Source organism: Sphaerodactylus townsendi, linkage group LG09 (assembly GCF_021028975.2).
Source record: "Sphaerodactylus townsendi isolate TG3544 linkage group LG09, MPM_Stown_v2.3, whole genome shotgun sequence".
Classification (NCBI taxonomy): Eukaryota; Metazoa; Chordata; class Lepidosauria; order Squamata; family Sphaerodactylidae; genus Sphaerodactylus; species Sphaerodactylus townsendi.
The window spans coordinates 55,616,786-55,640,296 of NC_059433.1; the positions used below are offsets into that span (position 1 = coordinate 55,616,786).

Consider the following 23,511-nt stretch of genomic DNA (forward strand, 5'->3'; position numbering starts at 1 on the left):
ATTCAAATTCTGAAGCATTGACAGAAACAATAATTTAACATACGTTGCAAATGTATTGCCTGTTAGGCACCACTTAAACATAACCATGAAGTTTCACTTCATTTCTTTATATCATCCTCTTTACTGTATCCCTTAGAGACTACACACAGAAATTTATGTATACGTATTCCTTTTTTTCATGGCTGTTTTACAGCCCAAATTAGGCATACTCACACACTTTGATTAATCCATACCTAATGCACTATAGAAGCAGGATTTCTGGCTGTAATCCTCCATGCAGTTACTTGGGAGGAAGTCCCAATTAATTCAGTACAGCTAGCAAAATGCTTGTAATCAGGTTTCTTCCCCATATTTTCATTCAGACTTTGTCTTACTCCAAGCTTTTACAAATAAGTATTGTTCTTGCTTTTTCAATCACATTTTCTTCATCACAGTTCTCTTTACATGTTTATTTGCCTATGTTGTTACAAACACTACTCAGTCCTACCTTTTTTTTTCCACCTGTGAAATTCTCTCAGCCCCTCCTCTCATTGTTTTATAGGCTGGCCATTGACACATGAGAAATGGTCAAGTAACGTCAATCCACTAGTTGTCCCACTCTCTGAATGACTTAATGAGCAATCCTGAGAAGGTCTACTCAAAATCCTACAGCAAGGCTTAAACCCAGGAAAGTATTTTTAGGCTTTCACTGGCACACTAAGATATGCAGTTTACACTTTATAGTGTAACGCCATGACACCACAATAAACAATAAAGAAAACAGATTCTCATTTGGGGCTGAACATTTGGTCCTGCAAGTACTTTATGAACTTTATAGTACATCTTAGTAAACATTGCACATATCCAGAACTGATGTCCTTAAGACTGACTTTCTGCATAAATAGGACAGGATTAGACTGTACATATGTGCACATCATTGCAAGGGTAATTAAAGTGACAGTCAATCCACTGCACTGATTACAGGACCAGGAAATAAGGAAAAATAAATTTAAAACATCAGCCATCAACCAAGCAAAGCATCTTGACAACACTTTATGCCCATGCATAACACCTTTTTCTCATTCTCTGCTGTAGCCCTGATATATCTTACATTTTATTTTGAGGTTCTAGTGTTTTGAAAGTCCAAATCAAGCAAGCATGAAAGAAAATAGTCTGTAATTGTGACCCTGAAATGTTGATGGATCCTTGGATGATGATGAAAAAGAGTTTAGATATATATACTCCACCTTTCTCTCCTGTAAGGAGACTCAAAGTGGCTTACAAGCACCTTTATCTTCCTCTCCTCACAACAGTTCTTTGTGAGGTGGGTGGGGCTGAGAGAGTTCTGTGACTAGCCCAAGGTCACCAGCAAAAATGTAGGAGTGCGGAAACATATCTGGTTTACCAGATAAGCCTCAGACACTCAGGTGGAGGAGTGGGGAATCAAACCCCGTTGCCCAGATTAGAATCCACCTGCTCTTAGCCACTACACCACGCTGGTCATTCCAATTATAAAAAGAAAGCCTAATATAGTGGTTAGAGTGTTGAAACAGAAGCTGGGAGACCCAGGTTCAAATTCCCATTCTGCTGAGGAAGCTCGCTGGTTGACTGAGTCAATCACACACTCTCAGCCTAACTAACTTCACAGGGTAATTGCGAAGGTAATAGAAGAACCATGTAAGCAGATTTGGGACCTCATTGGGATAGAAAGGCAGGGTATAATGAATGAAGAAAAATCCTGAAAACTAAAATATACCTCTGATGTTATATGAATCCCATGTCTCTGAGAAGGAATAATTTCAGGTCAGTTGGTGTTCCAAACTAGTACTTTTGGCACTCAAAAGTGTAACTCTTCTGTTTTACTCTAAACAAAAATGGACCTGAGAAAACATCTCTTTCCTTAGTTGTGGTAGGTTTTCTAGGCTGTGTGGGCGTGGTCTGGTGGATCTTGTTCCTAACGTTTCGCTTGCATTTGTGGCTGACATCTTCAGAGGTGTATCACAGAGGGAAGTCTGTTATACGCTGTGTCCACTCTTTCCTTATTTATTGGTAAAAACACATTTAGAGGCTGATAGTAAGACAATTCCTGTTGTATTTTGATTGCCCTCACATCACCTATTGAGTTTACAGAATAGTTACTTTTACAGTTATTATGCGCCCTAGATTTTCTACATAAAGATGTGTCAGCTAGAGGATAAGAAATATATTTGTTGAGCATAATTTTTTAGTGTTAAAACTAACACTGGTATCAAATTATATAAAATAACTACTTAGATTTGTGCTAAGGAACCCTCTTACCTTGTTAACACTGCATTTGTGTCCTCAGCTTAATATATGGGTAAACATATAACATTCAACATGCTGTGCTTGTGGTAAAGAAGATTTCTTCTGTGACCTATTAGAGCAGTGTGTCCTTTGTCCAGCAAAAATAAGAAATTTCCTACATAAAGCATGACTACTGATATGGCTGCCACAAATCTTTGCAGAATTTTTGGTTGATCCTGAGGCCAATTGTAAACTGGAAATATATATTTTGTACATCCCTACTTAAATATGTGTTGGATTCCTGCATGGATAGTCAGTTTGACAATCTAAACATGATGCTCATGTTTCCCAATATGATCCCATGCACTAAGGTCATCAATCACCCTGAGCCTGACCTTGGTTGGGGGAGAGCAGCGTAGAAATTGAATAAAGCACCTTCGTTCTGGTGGTCCCTTCTATTGGAGGGGATTAGTTAGCAGCACCCATTGTTTGGAATAGCCTCTCTTACACTGTACAGAACCTTCCTGCAATGAACCTTTACTTGAAATAAGTAATGAATATCTCTAGGAACCAAGGTGAGCGTATCTCTCAACACAGACAACTTAGGGCTATCCCATAGGCAAGAGATGTTCAGGTATGGTATGAAAATGCCTGTCTCAGCAGAACATCCCTGGACTTCCTTGGTGTCCCATCGAAATACTAATGAAGGCCCACCCAGGCTTAACTTCTGAGATCTGATGAGATCAGGTTAGCCTGGGTCACATAAGTTGGTTGGGAGCCGATAGTGAGTGACAACATGTTGTATTTTAGATATGTTTTACAACTGTGTGTCAGTTACTTTGGGTATTGCAGAAAGCATAATACATACTTTTAAATACCCAACTCAATACATCCCATGCTTCACATAACAAAATGAACTTGGTGTCTAAACTCTAACAAAAGTAAAGATACTCTACCTGTAAGGAATATTTTAAAAGCTTAGTCCATCCACATAGAGTATCTGAACACTAGCCTTCACATCAGCTACCATTATTAAAAGGTGTTATTTAAGAATAGCATATACACCTGAACATGCATCTCCTGTAATTCCAGGAACCATACTTCAAACAGTCCATCATTTGAGAAATCATTTTGGACTTCCACTGAAGTCTGTTGCTTGTTCTTATACACATAGGGTTGGGAAAAAAAGACTAAGAATCCATACAGTACATCACTTACTGCAAGTTAGATCTAGGGTTGGATTGCTTTAACTTTGTAATTAAATTACTGCGCAAATACAAAGGTAAAATATGCATGTCAGAATATACTTCATTTAGAAAGGAGAGTCCATCCTGTGTTAACAAGGCTGTGAAAATATGTTGGTGCTTTTCTTTGCTATATATCCTTTAATACAAAGTTTCTGTGTCAGAATCACATTCAGGCACCTTGCCTAATAGGGCAAGACTAAACAGTTATTAAAGTGACCAGCCCTGGCTTGGGAAAATCCAAATCATATGGGGGCAATGCCTGGGCAGGGAGCTCAGTAGGGCTGTTATACTATGAGTCCACCCTCCAAAGCTGCCAATTCCACAAAGGAAACAGATCACTGTATTCAGGATGGTTGTCATTTCAGGATAAATCCATGCCCCACCTTGAAGTTGGTAATCCTATATTATACCCTTTCTAAGTCCATAATAAGCAATAAAATGAGGCAGTAGAAGTATGAAGAAATAGAAGTCAGTACAGCTTCAGAATGTGTGTGTGGTGCGGTGTGTGTGTCGTACTCTCAATGCTCCTTATGAAGCAAAAATTATTACTTCTGAGAAAAAGGTTGGAGCTTCTTTCCTTGCCTGATAAGGTTACTGGACATTTATGAACTTATACTGAAATTTGCAACAACTAAGTCCTGAAGTGCATGTATGAGAGGCAGGACAAGATCTTGTGAGCTCAAGTCCTATTGTCTAAAATCTTTCAGTGAGAAGAAAACAGAAACTGTTCAAAAGATTCCAGCATATCACCTAAATATCACAGGAATGGCATCTGAAGGAACCAGATAGTATGACTGTTACTAAGCTTTAACCTGTTTGTCTTCCAAATGGGGGATCAAAGCAGGTTATATTGTTCACTCCTCTCTTCTATTCTTACAATCCTGTGAAGTACACCAAACTTAGGTTTAATGTAGCACTATTTAGAAGCGTCCTATTAACTTTGCAGTTCTTCATAATTAAGACCAAGAAACTAATAAGAGGTAAGTAAAAGTTTCTAACAACTTTTATTGAAACAGATGATAGTCATTTAGGCATCCGCAATAGTAACTTCAACTTCTACACCAGGCTCAATACTGATAGAAGTGATCTGCTTGACAATCTCTGATGGGCTGTGCAAATCGATGAGGCGCTTATGAATACGCATCTGGAATCGATCCCAAGTCTTGGAGCCTTCACCACATGGGGTCTTCCGTGTAGTGATTCGCAGAGTCTACAACGTGAATAAATAGTACAGCAAATCCATAAGAAGATTTCAATTAGAATTTTATGTCTGTATGAAAAGTAAAGCACACCATAAAATGCATTTCCCCATATCTATGTTCACTTCAAAGTTTGGAGAACTAAGCAATTGCGAGCACTTACACTTAATGCAATGTTAGGTAAATAGGACTTTGTGGCTATCAGTGCAACCATTTGCAGTTACCCCAGTCTAAATTCACCAAAATCAAACATTGTCTCAGCAAGTTTTTGCTTTAGAATTCCTGTTTACAGCAACCCCACCTCTTTCTTGCATTGCCAGTAACTTTGCCCCCAGAAATGTATGAACCTGTGCAAATCTCACAGGCACCTAGGCTCCCATATCACTATATATGCTTCCTCAGATCAACATCATCTTGTATCCTCAACAATAAACTACAAAAAAACTATAGCAACATTTTAATTTTTTACTAAAGATTTTTTGGTGAAGATTGGAAAGGCATCTGGTCCAGTTGAGCTACACCAGTGTCCACACTATTCCCCTCCCCGTAAAAAAGAAAATGCTATCCTGAATAAAGCCAACCATGCTCCCTTTCAAACCTGAGGTACCATCTATCACATAACCAATAAATTCCAGAATCCACAATTACATACCTTGGTAGGCATACGAACAGGTCCTTTCACTTTCAGGTTTTTTTCTTTTGCACCTCTGATCAGATCTGCGCAGACTAGAAAACAATATACATTTTTAAAATTTTTTAAATTAATTGCTACAAGCATTCAGTAAGCTCTGTTGGCTCAGAATAGCGTATAAAAGAATCACGGCAATTCAGTTAGCAACTGTTTTCCTCATAGCCAACCAAATATAGGTAAAAAAATTTTCACTTTTCATTATCATCAACTAGAATTTTTATTTAGCATAGCTAGAATTGTATTACTCGTCCTGCCTTTCTTAGATATTATCCTGATACTGTTATATTTCTGTAAATATGGCCACCCTACAATACAGATAGCAAATTACTTTCTTTCCTCTAATGTGTGAAGAGTGCTAACCAGCAATTCCCATCCTATTCTGCTACTTACCTTTCTCAAGAGATTTTACATTACGACTTGTCAAAGTAATTCTGATTCTGTGAATTGCTACTTCCTGTTCAACAGGTGCCTTGCCAGTATCTTTAAATGCCTGCAGGAAAACAGATTGTAAAGATGAGAATGCAAGCCAAATATCTGCCACATATGTAAAGCAAACACTTAACAGGGTTACAAATATGGAAAATTTTAGCTCTCCCCTGGTGCTGACAGAAACAGTTGAAGGTCCTTCCTCTATCTCAGCAACAAACTCTTGCAGAACTCTACAAGCAGCAGCAACTGGAGGAAAGAGCAGCTCATTGCCTGTCTTCTAGATCAATGTCTACAGCAATGAGGTGACTGGGGAAAATGGCATTTTCTCCTTTAAAAAGCCTCACTTACGAAACTCTTTGTCTCCCACATCCTTATCACGATTAACGTAATAAGGGCCAAAAATATGCATTTAAGATTCTCTCGTGTATGCCGAAAGAGCAATCCAGAAACCGAACAGAATTATTTTCCTCTCTACAACCCTACTGAAACTACAGCTCAGAAAGACCGAGTGTCTTTCCGGATTAGCACTTTCCGCCACAAGTAAAAACCTTTCTCTTGTTCATTTATTTTTTATTATTGGATTCATTTGCCGCCCTTTCCTCTACCTTATATCAAGACACACGTGAGTGTCAAAAGTCAGCGATCCACAACAGGGCACCGCCTTTTCCAATACCGGGGCAGCCGAATCCAATGCACGCTTCATCAGTTCCACTTCGTTGTAAAGTACCCATCTTTGCATACCTTAGCCAACAGAGCTGCAAACAGCATCAAAAACAACTACCCCTGACGGGGGACAAAAAGGACTGCGGCTAGCGACAGAAGTGTGGCTCTCTTTCTCTCTCCTTTGCTCGCTTCAAAAGGGTACGGCTTCAGCCACAGAAAACAAAGAGACCGGGAAAGCGACCAGGAGGCCACGCGCACACCCTGCTTCTCGCGGACGGCGCGAGACAAAGAGACTCCCATGCAGCAGTCCTTAAACGAAACCTCGCTCATTTCCCCTTGTAACTCACCATGGCTGCCACGAAGCTTTCCTGACCGACTTATTCCTGGCCGGAGCGAGCGAGGCCCAAGGAACAGCGGTGAGTCAGGATAAGGCCACACCACGAGACCACGAGCGCAAGCAGCGAAAGGGAGAAGCGCGGGCGAGGCCGCGCACTATATAGTACCGCTGCAAAATGCCCGCCTCTTTGCCCCGGAATTGATTGAGAGACATGCGAGAGAAGGGAAATCACGATGCAGAAGGCAAAAACAGCGCCTCCTATATGGACTTTTTAAAACAAAACAATTCCCGTCTCCGGAGAATGCAGGCGGTGAAGGCTCCAACCAACCTGAGCCAGTTTATTCGGAAGTTCAGCTAAACACACTGCTCAGTGTGCACATTTGAGTTCCAATACTGTGCATTCTCGTTTAGGAGTCATTCCCTTGGACTTAGCGAGACTTCTTGATAAACAAACGTGAAATCAGACGTCCAAACCCCACTCATAGTTCATAGTCTGTCATATTCTCACTTCATGTACACTATGTGATATGTGCCTAGTGTTCTGTCTGATTTATGACTAGAAATATAGAATATAGACGGGAATACAGACTGGGGCACTGGTTAGGATTCAGGTATTGTACTTTAGATATAGATGTCTGTGTACAAATATTTGAAGATATTTTGAAGATTTGTAAATCTACCTTGCAGAGATGCACTGAAAGTGGACAACATGCAATTTAAAACTGCAAAAAGAAACACTGATAAAAGAAGCCTGTAAATAAGTTGCAATCACAGTTTTGGCCTTACCCCATTGCGTAGAAGTGGGGAAACAAACCTAGTTTACTAGATTAGAGTCTGCTGCTCATGTGGGGGAATGGGGAATCAATCCCCATTCTTCAGATTAGAATCCACAGCTCTGAACCAATGTGCCACACTGCAAAGTAGAGCACCAGGTATCTGTTGCTCCACCAGTATTACATTAAATTAAAAGATGTACTGCCATTAAACTTCAGTCTTCACTAGATTTAGTGTACAGATTGTTTCTCTGCATCAACTGTGCTCCTCAGTAAGTTTATTTAAACAACTTAGTACTGTCATCAATTTTAATACTATTAGTAAGTTTATAAACTATGAACTCTCAATGGGAATTCCAGGCATAATTTCTTACATTATCTGATACATGATACAAACATCTATTTTGAAGAGGTCTGCCTGAATTTTAATTGCACATGCAGCATAGGTAGAATTATTCCTGGCCGGAGCGAGCGAGGCCCAAGGAACAGCGGTGAGTCAGGATAAGGCCACACCACGAGACCACGAGCGCAAGCAGCGAAAGGGAGAAGCGCGGGCGAGGCATAATGGTGAGCATGTTGTTGGAAGGTTAGGAAAGGGTGTGAGGAAATGCGGAAGGGGCAGGCAGGCAGTAGGCAGGGGATGGCAGGCAGAAAATTATTGGGGATTGGGAGAGGGCATGCAGGTAGCAGGCATGTTGTTGGGGAGTTTGGAGAGGGCATGCTTGCAGGCAGCGGAGGGCCAAGCTACCGCTGCCCTGACAGGCAAGTTGTTAGGGGGTTGGGAGGGGTGTGGGGGTAATGAAGAAGGGGCTTGTGGGCAGCGGGCATGTTGTTGGGGGTTGGGAAAGAGCGCAGGGGAATGGGGAACAGTGTCAGAAGGCGTCCAGTGAGTCCTGGCAGTGCCGGGAGGCAACTGGCAAGGCCAAGGAGGCCTGGGGGGTGTCTGGTAGCCCAATGACCGTTGAAAAGATTTGGAGGTGTCAGGCGGCCTGGGGAAAAGGCAGGCAAGGTAGTGCAGGAGAATGGGCAAATCTCCGCCCAGGACTCAGAGCACTTTATTCCAAATGAGTCCTGTGCATGGATTTGTTGATGGTTCGTCATCGTGACATTCCATCTGCTAGTCGTTTATTGTTTATTTAGGATTAAGAAATACATGTACATAATAGTAATTATTCATGTATGTGATTTTTATTAATATTAAATGAGACTCCCCAAAATAAAAACAAAAGTGGTAAAAACCAATATTGCTAATGATTTGTCTAAGACTAGCAGTGCAATGCAATTGTGTGCACTATCATAAATGCCACTTAACTACTGAAGAAGAAGAAGAAGAAGAAGAAGAAGAAGAGGAGGAGGAGGAGGAGGAGGAGGAGGAGGAGGAGGAGGAGGAGGAGTTTGGATTTATATCCCCCCTTTCTCTCCTGTAGGAGACTCAAAGGGGCTTACAATCTCCTTGCCCTTCCCCCTCACAACAAACACCCTGTGAGGTAGGTGGGGCTGAGAGAGCTCCAAGAAGCTGTGACTAGCCCAAGGTCACCCAGCTGGCATGTGTGGGAGTGCACAAGCTAATCTGAATTCCTCAGATAAGCCTCCACAGCTCAGGCAGCAGAGCTGGGAATCAAACCCGGTTCCTCCAGATTAGATACACGAGCTCTTAACCTCCTACGCCACTACTGCTCCTAAATTGGATCATGCCAGCATAAGTAGCATCTATGCCAGTTCAGGGGCACTTATATCAGCACTGGGGAGCTGCATGATGTCTAGGTGCTGCTGCTGCTGCAGCACCAGTGCTCCTCCAGCGCAGGAGCTGGCACCAGTGCTACAGGGGACACTCCCCAAGGTGGAGCTGGCTTTTGTCAGCTTTCGGAGCCCTTTCAGCCTAGGAACACCCCCAGCGTAACTTACTTCAGCAAGATGATGGCACAGCTCAGGGAATTACATGGGAGAATTTCAGGTCAGTGAAGAGGGTTAATGTTTTACTTAGTGCCCAAAATGGTTACATTGCAGGTTCTGGTCAACAAAAAGGGTAGCCCACTCCAAAGGAATGGAGGCAGTACAGACTGCCTCCGTTTGGGCGTGGTGCTGCTTCACTGCCTCCAAAGAGGCAGTCAGCATTGTGGACGCCAGGGGAAAAGGATAAATTTTTTTCTTCCCCACAGCAAAAAATGACTTATACCGACTTTTTTTGTGGCCTAAGTCTGCTCAACGGGGAAAGGGCATTCCCAGGTTGAAAGTGCATTTGTGCATTTCAGGAACATCACCAGAATGCCCCTCTCCATGCTGACGCAAGCATTCATGGCGGTGGTCAGCCACCAGAAGGCCCGGTTTCCAGGTTTGGGCAATGCTGTGGCCGGCCACCAAGTTAAGTCCCTCAGTGCCAGCATCCATGCCATATTGCACAACACTGGTGGTAGGGATGCTGGCACAACCCTTCTGCTGCTTCCAATGCGATCTCTCTCTCTCTCTCTCTCTCTCTCTCTCTCTCTCTCTCTGGATTGCACAGTAAATTATATAGTTAAGTCAGATGAGCCTATTTTTAATCTTAAAGCCCTGATAATTCCAGTTTATTAATTCACTTGGTTAGCATTTCTTTTGTTTTGAGCTGCAGAGCCAAAGTTATTTACATGTTCCTCTCACATAGTAAAAATAATATTACCATCACTCACCTGATGTAAAACAAATACCGTAAAAGATAACATGGTAAATGACAGACAGTCTGAGATGTTCCAACCACTGGCGTAATGTCCATTGGGCAAGGTGGGCAGCTGCCCAGGGCATCACCTTGTTGGGGGCATCAAAATGCTGGGTTCTTTTTTGGGTATTTTAGTGGTTTTCCATTTGTGGCCTGCAGGGGGCGCAGTTTTAAGGCTAGCGGCACCAAAATTTCAGCGTATCATCAGGAGACTGTCCTTATACTACCCCCCAAGTTTGGTGAGGTTTGGTTCAGGGAGTCCAAAGTTATGGACTCCCAAAGGGGGTGCCCCTATCCCCCATTGTTTCCAATGGGAGCTAATAGGAGATGGGGCCTACAGTTTTGAGGGTCTATAACTTTGGGCCCCCTGAACCAAACTGCACCAAACTTGGGGGGTATCATTAGGGCAGTCTCCTGATGAGACCCTGAAAGTTTTGAGACTGTGCCTTCAGAAATGTGCCCCCCCCCCCACCCTGCAGCTACTGACAACCAATGCAGAAAACTCAATGCAGAACAAAGATTCTTGAGGCAAATTTCTAGGATGTTCCTGCAGGGGGTGCATTTTTGGATTTATCGGCACCAAAATTTCAGGGTATCATCTGGAGATGATAACTTTAAGCTTGGTGCAGTTTGGTTCAGGGGGGCCAAAGTTATGGACCCTCAAACTGTAGCCCCCATCTCCTATTAGCTCCCATTGGAAACAATGGGGGATGGGGCACCCCCTTTGGGAGTCCAGAACTTTGGACTCCTTGAACAAAACCTCAGCAAACCTGGGGAGTAGCATAAGGACAGTCTCCTGGTGATATGCTGAAATTTTGGTGCTGATATGTCTAAAAATGCACCCCCTGCAGGCACCAATGTCCTGGTGCAAAAAATTTTTTGGTCATGGTGGAGTGGCCGCCCATGGGGGGGGGGGGCATCCAACTCAGGTTTTGCCCAGGGCTACAGTTTGCCCAGAGCTGTCTCGTTACGCCCCTGGTTCCAACAACCACAGTGGAAGACTTAAATTCTACTGTTTTTAGATGAACATACAAATTCATCAATGGCATACAGTTCCAGATTCTTAGGATATACTAAAATTAATGTATGAATAGATGTCAGTGTGTGTATGTGTGTGTATAAGCAATATAAGAGAAAACTGCTGTCTTGTCTTTTATTATTATTATTATTATTATTATTATTATTATTATTATTATTATTATTATTATTATTATTATTATTATTATTATTATTATTATTATTATTACAAAAGACCACCAATATAATCTTCATCAACAAAACAAATATTTCCTGTTCTATCCCTTTTGTCTCATTTGTTTATTTGTTTGGAGCCAGGCTTTGTTGCCCACATTTCTTTACAATTCAAATTGTAATTGTGTACTTTACTTCTCTGCAGGATTATTCAGTTCCTCCGCAATCAATAGAGTTTACTCCTAGGTAAATTGCATAGTACTGCACCCCTAATTTCAGAAGCTAGGTTGGGGAGAATCAACCTGAAGGATGGAAAGGAAAACAAATGACCATTTGGCAGGAAGAAAGTAGAATTAAAAAAAACTTTGGATACCACTGGACTTTATGACTTCACGAACAATTCTAATCAGGTCTGGCCAGAAGCAAGTGCAATGTTATTCAATAGGGTTCAGGTCAGGAAAGTGTTCTTAGGACTGAACCCTTAGCGTCCACAACCAATTGCTAATATTCTCTTGAGCATAATATGATCAAAACTATTTCTAATTTTCTCAGAATAACTTTATTTATTGACCACTTGTAGCATATTTTTAACACTAATTTACCAAGAATTAACAACAATAAAAATGTAGAGAGATTTAAGACAAAATGATAGAGTTTTACACTGCTAATGATAAAGAAAAAAGATTGTGAAGGAGATGATCTGCGGTGGGACGTTCTGATACCTCAGCTCTCCAACAATTTCCAATTATAGTCTTAAGCTTTTGTCCAGTGGCTGAGACTCTAAACACAGCTGCAGTCAGAGAGGGGCGTAGGTTATTAGCCACCACAGAGTAGAGGACATACTGGCGCTCACCCAGATAAGGCTCTTCCTGTGTAGCCATTTGCCATAGAGTGATGGCAAAAGAGTAAATATCTGCTTTGGAGGTGACTTTTTCCCCTTTAAGAAGTTCAGGAGCTCGGTGGGTGTATGTTCCCCCTTGGTGATACAGCTGTGGGCCTGTGGTTGCGATGTCCTCTAGCTTTTGGGAACATCCAAAGTCCCCAATTTTGCAAATATTTTGTTCCGTGATGAATATGTTAGCAGGTTTTAAATCCAGATGCACAATTAACTGTGAATGGAGAAAGGCTAAACCAGCCACAATGTCACAGGAGTAGTGCAGAGACTGAGCTAGGCTTAAGGACTCTTGGCCACATCCAAGGGTATCTTCCTTCCTTTTGCATTTTATTGCTAGTCCCATAGAAATTATGATCCACAGGAATAACATTTTACCTGCATATTCCATTGTGAATTACTGGCATGCAAATTTGTCCTGACTAGCAGGGGAGCATGTGCTAGCAGCTATTACACGCACCACATTTTGATGATCAAGACGTGCCACATTTAGTTCTGCCCAAAAGCTCTGCCTTGATGCTAAACTGTTCTTACTGCTTTTCTTCACCTGCTTTACAGCCACTGTAGTTCCTCGGTAAGTAGCCTTGTAGACGGAACCAAAGCCACCAGAGCCTAGGGGATGCAGCAGACACAAATGATCCCAGTCTATAGAACACCAAGCCAGGTGAGGGGGCAGCCGACGCAGCTTGGGAGAATTTTCACCTGCCAAGAGCCTCCCTCTTTTGGCAGGCAACAGCAAAGGACTGCTACAGGGTCGCACATTCACAGATGGAGAAAATTCCAAATGAAGAAGACGACTAAGAGGAAGTGGAGATGGCATGATTATCTAAAGACAAAGTCAGAATTGGTAAATAAAAATTGAAGCAATTACTGTGGTAGATTTAAGTCCTATTCCTGTCTGATGAATATCTGCTTCTATTTTCAGATGATAGCCATTTTAATAGTGATTCATTAATCTGGGCTTATATAGGAAATTCAAATTACAGTCTCAATCCTGAAAAGACTTAAAGCAATGGCCTAATACTCAAAAGTAAGTACCACTGAATTCAATAGGACTTAGTCCCTTGGAAGTATGTTCAAAATGAGAGCCTTATATGGATGTCAGTTGGTGAGCGTGCATTAGGCTCACCAGCCCACACTGGAGGAAGGACTATTAGTTGGAGGGACTATTGCTGGCGAACCAGGTTTGTTTCTCCACTCCTTCACATGGAGCCTGCTGGGTGACCTTAGGCTCGTCACAGTTCTCTCCGAACTATCTCAATCGCACCTACCTCACAAGGTGCCTGTTGTGGGGAAAGGTGGGGAAGGAGTTTGTAAGCTGCTTTGAGACTCCTTACAGTTGATAAAAGCAGGGCATCTATCCAAACTCTTCTACTCTTTTTCTAATGTTGCTGGATTTTTTTAATGCAAGGGAAGCAGCCTTTATATGTAGTTTATGATTCCTGCATACTATTGTAACGTTTTAAAATATTGTGTGTTTCTTTAAATTGAGAGGCACATTGTAGAAGGAAGGGGGTGTGTGAAAGCGGGATGAGAGAGCGAGGAGATTGGTTGACAGTGGCTGAATGTGGAGACGCTTGTGCCCAACTGAGAAGTGAGTTAGAGAGTGTGTGTAAAAACTTGAGACAGTAGTTTGTGCTGGTGACTGGCAGGGAGTCCATCTGAACTGAACTGAATTAGAGTGTGAACAAAACTTGAGAGAAAGAGAAAATATTATATGCTGAACAGAGAGAGAGAGAGAGAGAGAGAGAGAGAGAGAGAGAGAGAGTTCTGTACAGAATCAGAAAAGAGTCAGTCTGTGCTGTGCTGAGAGTGAGAGTCTAGGAGTTAAATTCTGATTGAAGTGTCTATTACTATTGGTTGAAAACTGCATTACAGCTGAGGTACATTTTGATTGTGTTATGCTAGGGTTACTTGCATATAATTTCTATGTGGTTGGCACATTAATAATGCAATCCTTGGTAGTGAGGTTACTGAGACCTTCAATCACTGGTAACCTCTTTTCTATACATATATAGTGCGGGTCTCGGTTTGATAGAAGGAGTCTTAATTATATCAAATGGCATTGAGCATAGTGCGGGTCTCGGTTTGATAGAAGGAGTCTTAATTATATCAAATGGCAATGAGCATGCCAAAGAAGGACAGAAATGTAGGACAGCTCAAATACCCATCCGAGGGATTAAATTAAGGGCCATTTTCCCCATAGACCCCAGAGCCTCCTTCCAGAAACTTTGATCTCAATTAACAACTCAGATTTCTAAAACAAGAAGGAACAGAGTGATTCCTGCAAGTTACTCTGCATCTAAACAACTGGACAGGAAGTTTCCAGCCCTTTCTCAGCCATGACAAGTGCCCATTTATAGATCTATCTTGTCTTTCCAAGGAACATATTTGATATTTCTCACAGCAAGTAAGCTCCCCTTTATCGCATAGGGATTCTTTTCTAGCTAGCCTACCCTCTAAAGATCACATTTTTTATTATTCTCACATTCTGCCAATGCTTCTTTCCCTCTTTATCCCAGGCAAAAAGGTATAAAAAGTTATCTCTCAGCCCCAGTGTTTGTAGCCAGTTTTGGACTTATCCTATGTGGAATATACTCCAACACTCTACTAAAACCATTGTTTTCAATAGAATTGGTGGTGGTGAAAATGGCCATCAAGTTGCAGACAACTTATGGCAACTATATAGTGTTTTCCAGGCAAGAGATTACTAAGAGGTGTTTGCCATTGCTTTCCTCTCTATTTCAACTATAGACTTCCTTGGTGGTCTCTCCTCCAAGTATTAAATAGGGCCCACCCTGCTTAGCTTCTCTGCTTACTATTCCACTGTACATTCAGCACTGTGTTTGGAACAGCTGTATTAGTTTATAGTTATATAAAGCTCATTTATTATCTGCTCCCCCAGCAAACTTATTCTATGAGTGGTTTTTCTGTGCCTTGGCTTCTTTACAGCAGCACTGTTTTCAGAAGCATTAATTCCAGTTTCCATGTTCCCCCCCACCACTCCCCCAGGTTTTTCTGTGATCTTTCCCAAACCTGGTTTGATGCAATCTTTTTGGAAAGATCTCAGCCGAAGTGTCTTTGGATGCTGTGTGGGCCAGAATTTATTGAAATCCTTCTCACATGAACACCATGTTTCTTATCTCATTGTGGTGGCCATTCCCCCACCCCCACCCCCACCCCCACCCCACCCCACTGGAGGAGGTATTTGGGGTATTTAAACAAATGTTACCAGCAATACCCCTCCTGCATTAGTGTATTGCATCAAAGTGGGTAATTTTTTGTAATGTAAAGGGAAAGGTATTGGCTGCATATTTCATCCATCATGATCCCTTTAATAAAGAACTCTAAAGCTGATTACATGAATCAGAGCCAAACAGTAAAGAAACTTCTTTCGTCAGGTATAATCTTTGACTGCTGAAAGTGCTGAATTTTTTTTCTTCAGGAGCTAGATTCAAGTCCAGTAGATCCTTGGAGACCAACAAGAATTTCAGGTATAAGTTGATGAATAAAGCTTTGATTCTTGAAAGCTCATATCCTGAAAGTTTTATTGGCCTGTAAGGTGCTACTGAACTCGGATGTAGCTCCTCTGCTGCAGAACAACATGAATACCCTCTGAAATAGCTATTTACCTGGCAAAGAGTTACATCGCAGTCATATATTCAGGCATTTGGGCAAACAATGGCAAGCAAAAGCTTTTTTAAAAAACAAGATATAGAAATAAAACAACTTGTTTCCTATGAAAAGTGAACTATGCATTGGCTCATGAGGAAGAATTACAGAAACTACTATGTGACAATAAAAAGGCAGGAAAGTGGTCTTGCCTGAGAGGAACTATCCTGTACTTATTTTTTTCTTTCACTTTAAACATGTTTATGTAAAATGGGTCCCTCATTATATATGAAGTAAGGGTGTTATTTATCTTTCAAGGAAAAAGACGATGGAAAAGTCTTTTATATATAAGTGGGCCAGTTACACAGACTGATTTATCAACACACACACACACACCCTAGGTTTACAGAACTAGAATATATATATATATTGTGTGTGTGTGTTGATAAATCAGTCTGTGTGTGTGTGTGTGTGTTGATAAATCAGTCTGTGTAGTGGGCCAGTTACACAGACTGATTTATCAACACTGTCTTTTATTTTCCATATCAGAAATTCACTCCTATATTAACTCAGCAAAGAGAGGGGACAACATTACAATGCAGGAATTTAATAAATAAAATAATAATAATAATAATAATAATAATATGCCTGTAGTCATATTACAATAATTATAATTCTGACAATAATTATACAGTAATAGTCCTTACTGTATTCATACATATATGTTCCATACTTGCAGTGCGACAGAGAAATTGAAGGCAGGCAAACAGTTTGGTGAATAGAAGACAATGCATGTCTTGTGTGAGCATGCATGAGTGTGGTGATATAGTTTCATATTTCGTATCCCTGTCCACCAAGGGATTGGTTTAGGCAGGGGGAAGAATGCAATGAGAAGTCCGTGACTGACTTCATTGCATTCCAGTCCATACGGTGTTCGCTTGAATTGGTGGAGCACGGGTAAAAGGATGTTGATAGGTGATGACAACAGCCAGGCAGAAAGAAGTCAGACATAGGGGGATAAAGGATCAATAAAAGTTGCAATCCCACTAGTTATATAAACTTTAAATTATTTCCAAATGAAAATGATTAAAAGAACTGTGGTGTTACTGGTTGAGGTAATGGACTTTGTTTTAATAACCTCTAAAAAGGTAAAGGTAGTCCCCAGTGAAAGCACTGGGTCATTACTGACACATGAGGTGATGTCACATTGTGAAGTTTACTGTACAGATTATGTCTACTGGGTGATTTACCATTCCCTTTCCCAGTGGTCCTTACTTAAGAAGAAGAAGAGTTTGAATTTATACCAGAGGTGGGATTAAAATAATTTAACAGCTGGTTTTGGTGGTGGGAATTCAAATAATTTAACAACTGATTGTTTACAAGTACCATTTTAACAACCGGTTCTGCCGAAGTGGTGCGAACCTGTTGAATCCCACCACTGATTTATACCCCCCTTTCTCTCCTGTAGGAAACTCAAAGGGGCTTACAATCTCCTTTCCCTTCCCACCCACCCCCACAACAAACATCCTGTGAGGCAGGTGTGGAGGAGAGAGCTCTGTAGAGCTGTGACTAGTCCACGGTCACCCAGCTGGCATGTGTTAAGAGTGCACAGGCTAATCTAATTCCCCAGATAAGTTTCCACAGCTCAAGTGCAGAGCAGGGAATCAAACCCAGTTCTCCCGATTAGAGTGCACCTGCTGTTAACCACTACACCACTGCTGCTCCTTTATCCCCAGCAAGCTGGGTATTCATTTTACTGGCCTCAAAAGGATGGAAGGCTGAGTCAACTTAGATTCAGCTATCTCAAGTTCATCATTAAATTATCTTGTGCTACTAAAAGAGAAACAATTGTGTGAAAGGTAAAAACCAATCAGAACTGAGAAACCACAGAATGAAATTATTGTTAACAATTATTTTTATTTATTTAAAATATTTACAAGTCTATCCTTTTTCCAAGCACTCCAAGACCCAATTATACAAATATCACAGAGTACCATAGTTAGAATATGGTACTTAACTTGCATTGTATCCTGATGTGCTTAGGAGAAAGGGAGGCATATTTTAAATAAATTTTAAATAACTCATCTTTTTAAAGGATTAATATTGTGCGGGGGGAAGAATATTAATAAAAATGTATTTAATTTAAGAATTTATTGGTGTAAGCTTCACCACTGAAGATCAATCAACGATACCAACGAAATATAAAATATGACTTTATAGAAAATGGATAATTTATTCATTGAGTAGATTTCACTACTAATGAATTTGGCCAAAATTTCTTAGGCCGTTTCCGCATGGGCCTTCATGTACTTGCCGGCAAGAATTCTGCGGTGGGGGTTGAACGCCCGCAGGAAGGTGGCTAACCGACCCGCGGAGCCGCCTCTTCCCCCTTCCCTCTCCCTCTTACACGCATTAATGCGGCTGTTGTGCGATCCTGCTGGCCTCCTAAGCCCCCCTGCCGCGCTGCCCTCCGACCTCCAGGGGTCAGAAGGGACAGCGAGGTGAGAACTTAGGAGGCCAGGCAGGACGAAACAGCAGGCATTTTAGAGGAATAAGCTAACGTGTTCCCGGCGGTGCTGTTACGCTGCGCCGGGGAAGAGAAGGCTGTTCCCTCAAAAACAACCACTTTAAAGGGTTGTTTTTTAGGACGGCCTGACGCCGCCCTGAGGGAGGGGAAGGGCAGCCAGGTCGGCGCTGCTGCGTTTCAGCAGCACCGCCTGTGCGAACGGCGGCCCGGGGGCGGCATTTTTACCGCCCCCAGGCCGCCGTTTTTGGCCCATGCGGAAACGGCCTTAGGTTTCTGTTTAACAAGTAACATGAGGTTACTTGTTACAAAAATGTCAGTGCAGTCAAATTAGAGGTTTGGCAATTTTTGAGACAAAAGATTTTATTACAGTTGCTTAGAAAAGCAAAGCATCCTATTGATTTTGGTAAGTGGGTATAAGGATTATTTATATTATCCAAAAAGAATTGGCATCTCCATTAGAAGATAATTTCAGAGGGAGGCTGTATTCGTTTGCAGTAGAACAGCTAAATCTGAGTCCAGTATCACCTTAGAAACAAGATTTGGGGGTATAAGTTTTTGAAAGTCAAAGTTCCCTTCTAAATCCCAAAAACTTAAGATGCCACTAACCTAAATCTAGCTGTCCCATTAGAAGAATATTGCTAGCACAATGTCTGGAAAAATAGTATACATTCTGTTTGTTTAACTATGAAATAGGTTTATTATTTAGTTTTATCCAGATATTATACCATGTCCTGAACATAGGATGGTCAGGAAGTTAATTGAAAAGAACCTATGATGGGTTGAACAAGAATTAAACAGTTATTTGTTAGAGATTCTACAACAAAACTTGATATGCACTTCCAGATTCTAAGATATTAATGTTAGGTTATATTCTAGAAAATGTTGGAAGGATCTAGATTCAATACATTTTGGTTGCAGCAAAATTTATATAGAAAAAACACTATCCCCGGTGTCATAGAATATGCATCTAATAATATGTCAAAATATAAGTATTCCAAATATATGAAAAGGAGGCTATTAAAATATTACACTATTACAATGATGGGAAAGATTACTAGAAAATTAGTATAAATCTATTTATGTGAAATGGTAATCTTTCATTGTATTAACTGCTGTTCACATTAATAGAGAATAATTAACAACAATTATCCCCAAATATTGAAAATATAATCTATAACATAAAATATAAAACTCGGTACTGATCTAATAACTTTATTTATTGATATTTGTTAGCCTCTTATTACTAAAATAACAAAATCTCTTGTTTAAAATTACTAAATTAGATGAAACAAAAAACTTGTTGGTTCAAAACTTTTTCAAGGAGAAAATATATTTTTGTTATATTGTGAAAGAATCACGGACAAGTGAAAGGTTTTCAAATGCTGAGGCAGACAGTGACAATAATTTATTAATGGTACTTAGCACAATATTCCGTAGTTCTTGATGTCTAAATAATGTTAAAATAAAATGGATAGTAATATATGTCTACACAAGGGGGCAACCTTGTCTTTCCCTTGACATAAATGTTTACTAAAACTAAGCCTTAAGTTTGAGCAATTTTTGGAAAGAGAATGAGGCTTCTAATATTCCAGACTTAGAATCAGGTTTCCACTTATTTCCTGTGCAGGACAGCAAACACCAATCTTCCTTTTGACAGTCTTGATCATCATCTTCCACCACTGTTCAGCTCCCAATCCTCTCTTTTCCAAAGAGCTTAGGAAGCTGAAGAAAAGCTCAGTGTATATTTGGAGAAAGAAGTAGATCAAGTCCTTAGAAGTCATTCTTGAAGCTTCTTGACTTTCATCTCCCCTACCCTCACATGCATTCTCAGAAATAGTGCAACCGCTAGTGTTTTTTGCATGCTCCGTAATCAGTGAAAACTGTAAATGGGGACTCTAATGTTCAGGGCCAGTTTTGACACCCTTTTGATCTTTCCCCTGCATAAATAAACTGAATGTTCATTCAGCTTTCAAGAGGCTAGTCTGAGAGAATTCTGATATACTGGTCCACAAATAAAACACAAACAGCAGCAGTCTTTAATGAAAGTTTTATGTATCCTTTTAATGTAATTTTCATGCAGCCATTTTGTTCCATTCATTTCTGCATGTTCAAGGGCACAAATATAACTAGCATCAGTGGAAAAGCCCATGCACCTGAAAAAGGTGTAGGCACAGAGAGAATGATTTTGTCCTGTCAATTAAAATGTTAATGAAGGAAGAAACATATGCACTAAAAACCATGAAAGTTTTGTTTGCAAATGGAGTGCTAGGATCCTTGACAATGTGGCAGTTATTTGTCAAGGTAAAAGCAGATCAGTAACAGAAGACAAGTTTCCCTGAAAAACCACTTATCCATCATTATTGATACTTTGCTGATATTTTGCTATAAGCTAAATCTAGGAATGTCAGGTGATTACATCAGGTTTGTGCACGCAGGTGATACTCTCTCAATGGCATCTTGGAATAAATCCAAGAATCCTTTGCAAGATACAAATAGGATTGCCTTGAGAAAAAAATGTTCTGCCATTTTATAAAGGCTTCATTTGTCAAAATTGGCATCTAAGGCTTTACATGGCATCTAAGGCTTTACACTATCACCAGATAAATAGTATCCGACTTATTAAAGGGACAGGACATTGTTTTCCAGCCTTGTTGGCTACCCATTTGTTGGCTACAGTTTCCTTGTTGGCTACAGTTTCCTCAAAACCGTATGGAAGAGGCTCCTTAAAGTATGCAAGTCACTGCAAATGTAACTATTTTATTCCATTTAAATAGTATTCCTTTACCTGTTCAAAGGTGATGCGAAAAACCTCTGCCGGAGACTTTGGAAGACCTTTGCCTTGATAGAGTAGACAGTATTACTTTTGATATAATGAAGTGACACAGAATGACAGCTTCAGTGTGTAGGACAAGTGGTAGAAAAAAGGTTAAACGTTCACCTAAGGCTATTTCTCACTGAATTATCCCACTGGAAGCACCCTTTCCCTCCAAGAGGTCCAAAAGCATGTTTAATCTGTGAGTTTCCTCACTCACCATTTATCTTCCTTTCTTTTGGGGGAGGAGACGGAGAAACCACTTAGATGATTTAGAGTAGAAAAAAGAACAAGGGAACGCATAAACAAGGACCATTACAAATATATTTTGACAAGAAACACAGAACTATTTTTGATTCTTCACATACAATTATTTCACTCTGAATTTCTTATATTGAGCTAGCAATCAAAATCCAGTATTAATGAACACCACACTCTGTGCACTGTTATGAAGAATTAGAAGTAAAGCCTATTGTAAAAAATATTACAAGGGGCTGTAGAAAACTTATCCTACCAAGGCAAGTAATGTGGATGGGTCATGTCTACAGGAAATGCCACGCTCCTCCCAAACATTCCATCTTTGCCAAGAAGGGACAGCAGGATGTCTTTGAAGATAGGGAGATTTCTACCCATCTCTCTGGGCACACTCCCCTTGCAAAGTTGGATCCCGGCTTAACATCAGCCTCCCAATTTGCAAAGCTAGATCCTGGTGTTGCGGGGGGGGGGGGGCAGCAGACTGGCTGTGAAGATGGTGAGCCCATTGTGTGAAAAAATACAATGGGGTCTAGCAAGTGGGAACCCACAAGTGGGCACTCGAGAGGACAATATTCCCCTTTTTCTTCGTTCCTCCCTTCTTGTCTTCCTCACTTTCAATCCTGCCATCCTTAATTTCTCTTAATCTTCTCTATTTTTGCTCTACTACCCCAACTCTCTTTCTGGCTCCCTACCCCAGCTTTCTCATTCTGCCCCCTACCTCAGCTGTTTTCACTTATCCTCTCTCTTTGGGCCTTTCCCCACTTACCTTAAGCCCCGCACTACTCTCCTCAAGTAGCGCGGGGTCCCCCTGCACTCCCCACGACGGGCGGCAACAGCGAAGCCGCCTTGATGCTGCCGCTGTCACGCCCCCTCAGCGCGCGGCATCCCTGGGGCTGGAGAAAACGGCGCCTTTTGATGACCCTGCGCAGAGCAGAGCGCGGGGTCGTGGGGATGCCCGGGCACGCAGCATAGGGGGATCCCTTGTGAGTGGGGAAACGCCCTTTCTCTCCCCCACCCCAGCCCAATTCTTGGTAGCTTGCCTCAAATGGTCTGGGTAGGCATAGTGAGTCCTCTCTTCCCACAGCCCTGCTCTCACCACCTCAGCCAGAGCTGTTCTGGAGTGCCTTGTTTAGTCCTGGCTACTGGAGCCAGGCTCACTGCTTACTCAAGAGTTGACTCTGGCAAGGAAAAGGACGTCCCTGCAAGGATCCCAGAGCTTTGAGAAGTGTTACTGGCTGAGTGAGGAGTCTGGGACTTGTAGTTCTGTCAGCCGCTCTGTACATGAGAAATGGCACCTCTGGATTATAAGATTCCTTCACTTTTTCTGGTTTGTCATTGGGAACACGCTGCTCAATTATAAAGCAAGATGACATATATCCCAAAGACAGAACGTGCAAATTGTGTCATACTGTCTTAGAACTATAAGTTGTTCTATATAATAATGTATAGAGTGTGGTGCTTGATTGCATTTTGGAATTATTATGTATTCTTTCACTGTTACTGTGACTCAGATCTTGGTCTATCAAAGCCCCTAATAATGTTTGAACAAGTTACCTAGAGCTCTGGTAGTTCAATTAAGGCAGGAATGCAGTGAAAGACAACATGTTAGGATTAGAAATGAGACTACTAGGACCATGCTTACATATTTCATAGAGCTTTACTGAGTTCATGTCTATGTTCTAGAAGGATCCCCAACCTTTTCCAGACTGCAGGCAACTTTGGAATTCCGACACAAGGTGGTTGGCACAACTGCAAAATCACTGACATAGGTGGTGAGCCAATCAAAAATGGCTGTGTAAAGTTATGAAAAGTAACAGCGACTTCAACTTTTCAAGCAGAAGTTTTACTTAACATAATGCCTTTTTAAATGAACATATTATTTAAAAGAATTTCCTTACTTACACACATCTTTCCATCAGTTACCCAATGAAAATTCTTGTGGTGTAG

General features: G+C 41.2%; 2 protein-coding genes and 1 non-coding gene across 3 annotated transcripts; all 3 read right to left on the reverse strand.

Annotated features, from left to right (window-relative positions):
- Nucleotides 1-4,472: 4,472 nt before the first annotated feature.
- On the reverse strand, nucleotides 4,473-6,980 carry RPS20 (ribosomal protein S20). Its single transcript, XM_048508373.1, has 4 exons — nucleotides 6,821-6,980; nucleotides 5,772-5,871; nucleotides 5,343-5,416; nucleotides 4,473-4,701 (listed from the first exon to the last, which is right to left on the reverse strand). The coding sequence occupies exons 1-4, from the start codon at nucleotides 6,821-6,823 to the stop codon at nucleotides 4,519-4,521; spliced, it is 360 nt and encodes a 119-aa protein (XP_048364330.1). The 5' UTR covers nucleotides 6,824-6,980; the 3' UTR covers nucleotides 4,473-4,518.
- LOC125439555 lies at nucleotides 5,480-5,546 on the reverse strand. The gene has a single exon (XR_007245552.1). It is a non-coding gene; the product is annotated as a small nucleolar RNA U54 (small nucleolar RNA).
- Nucleotides 6,981-12,122: 5,142 nt separating the features above from the next.
- On the reverse strand, nucleotides 12,123-13,178 carry MOS (MOS proto-oncogene, serine/threonine kinase). The gene is given in 1 exon segment (XM_048508359.1): nucleotides 12,123-13,178. A coding segment is annotated over 1 exon segment (1,056 nt).
- Between the last annotated feature and the right edge of the window lie 10,333 nt (nucleotides 13,179-23,511).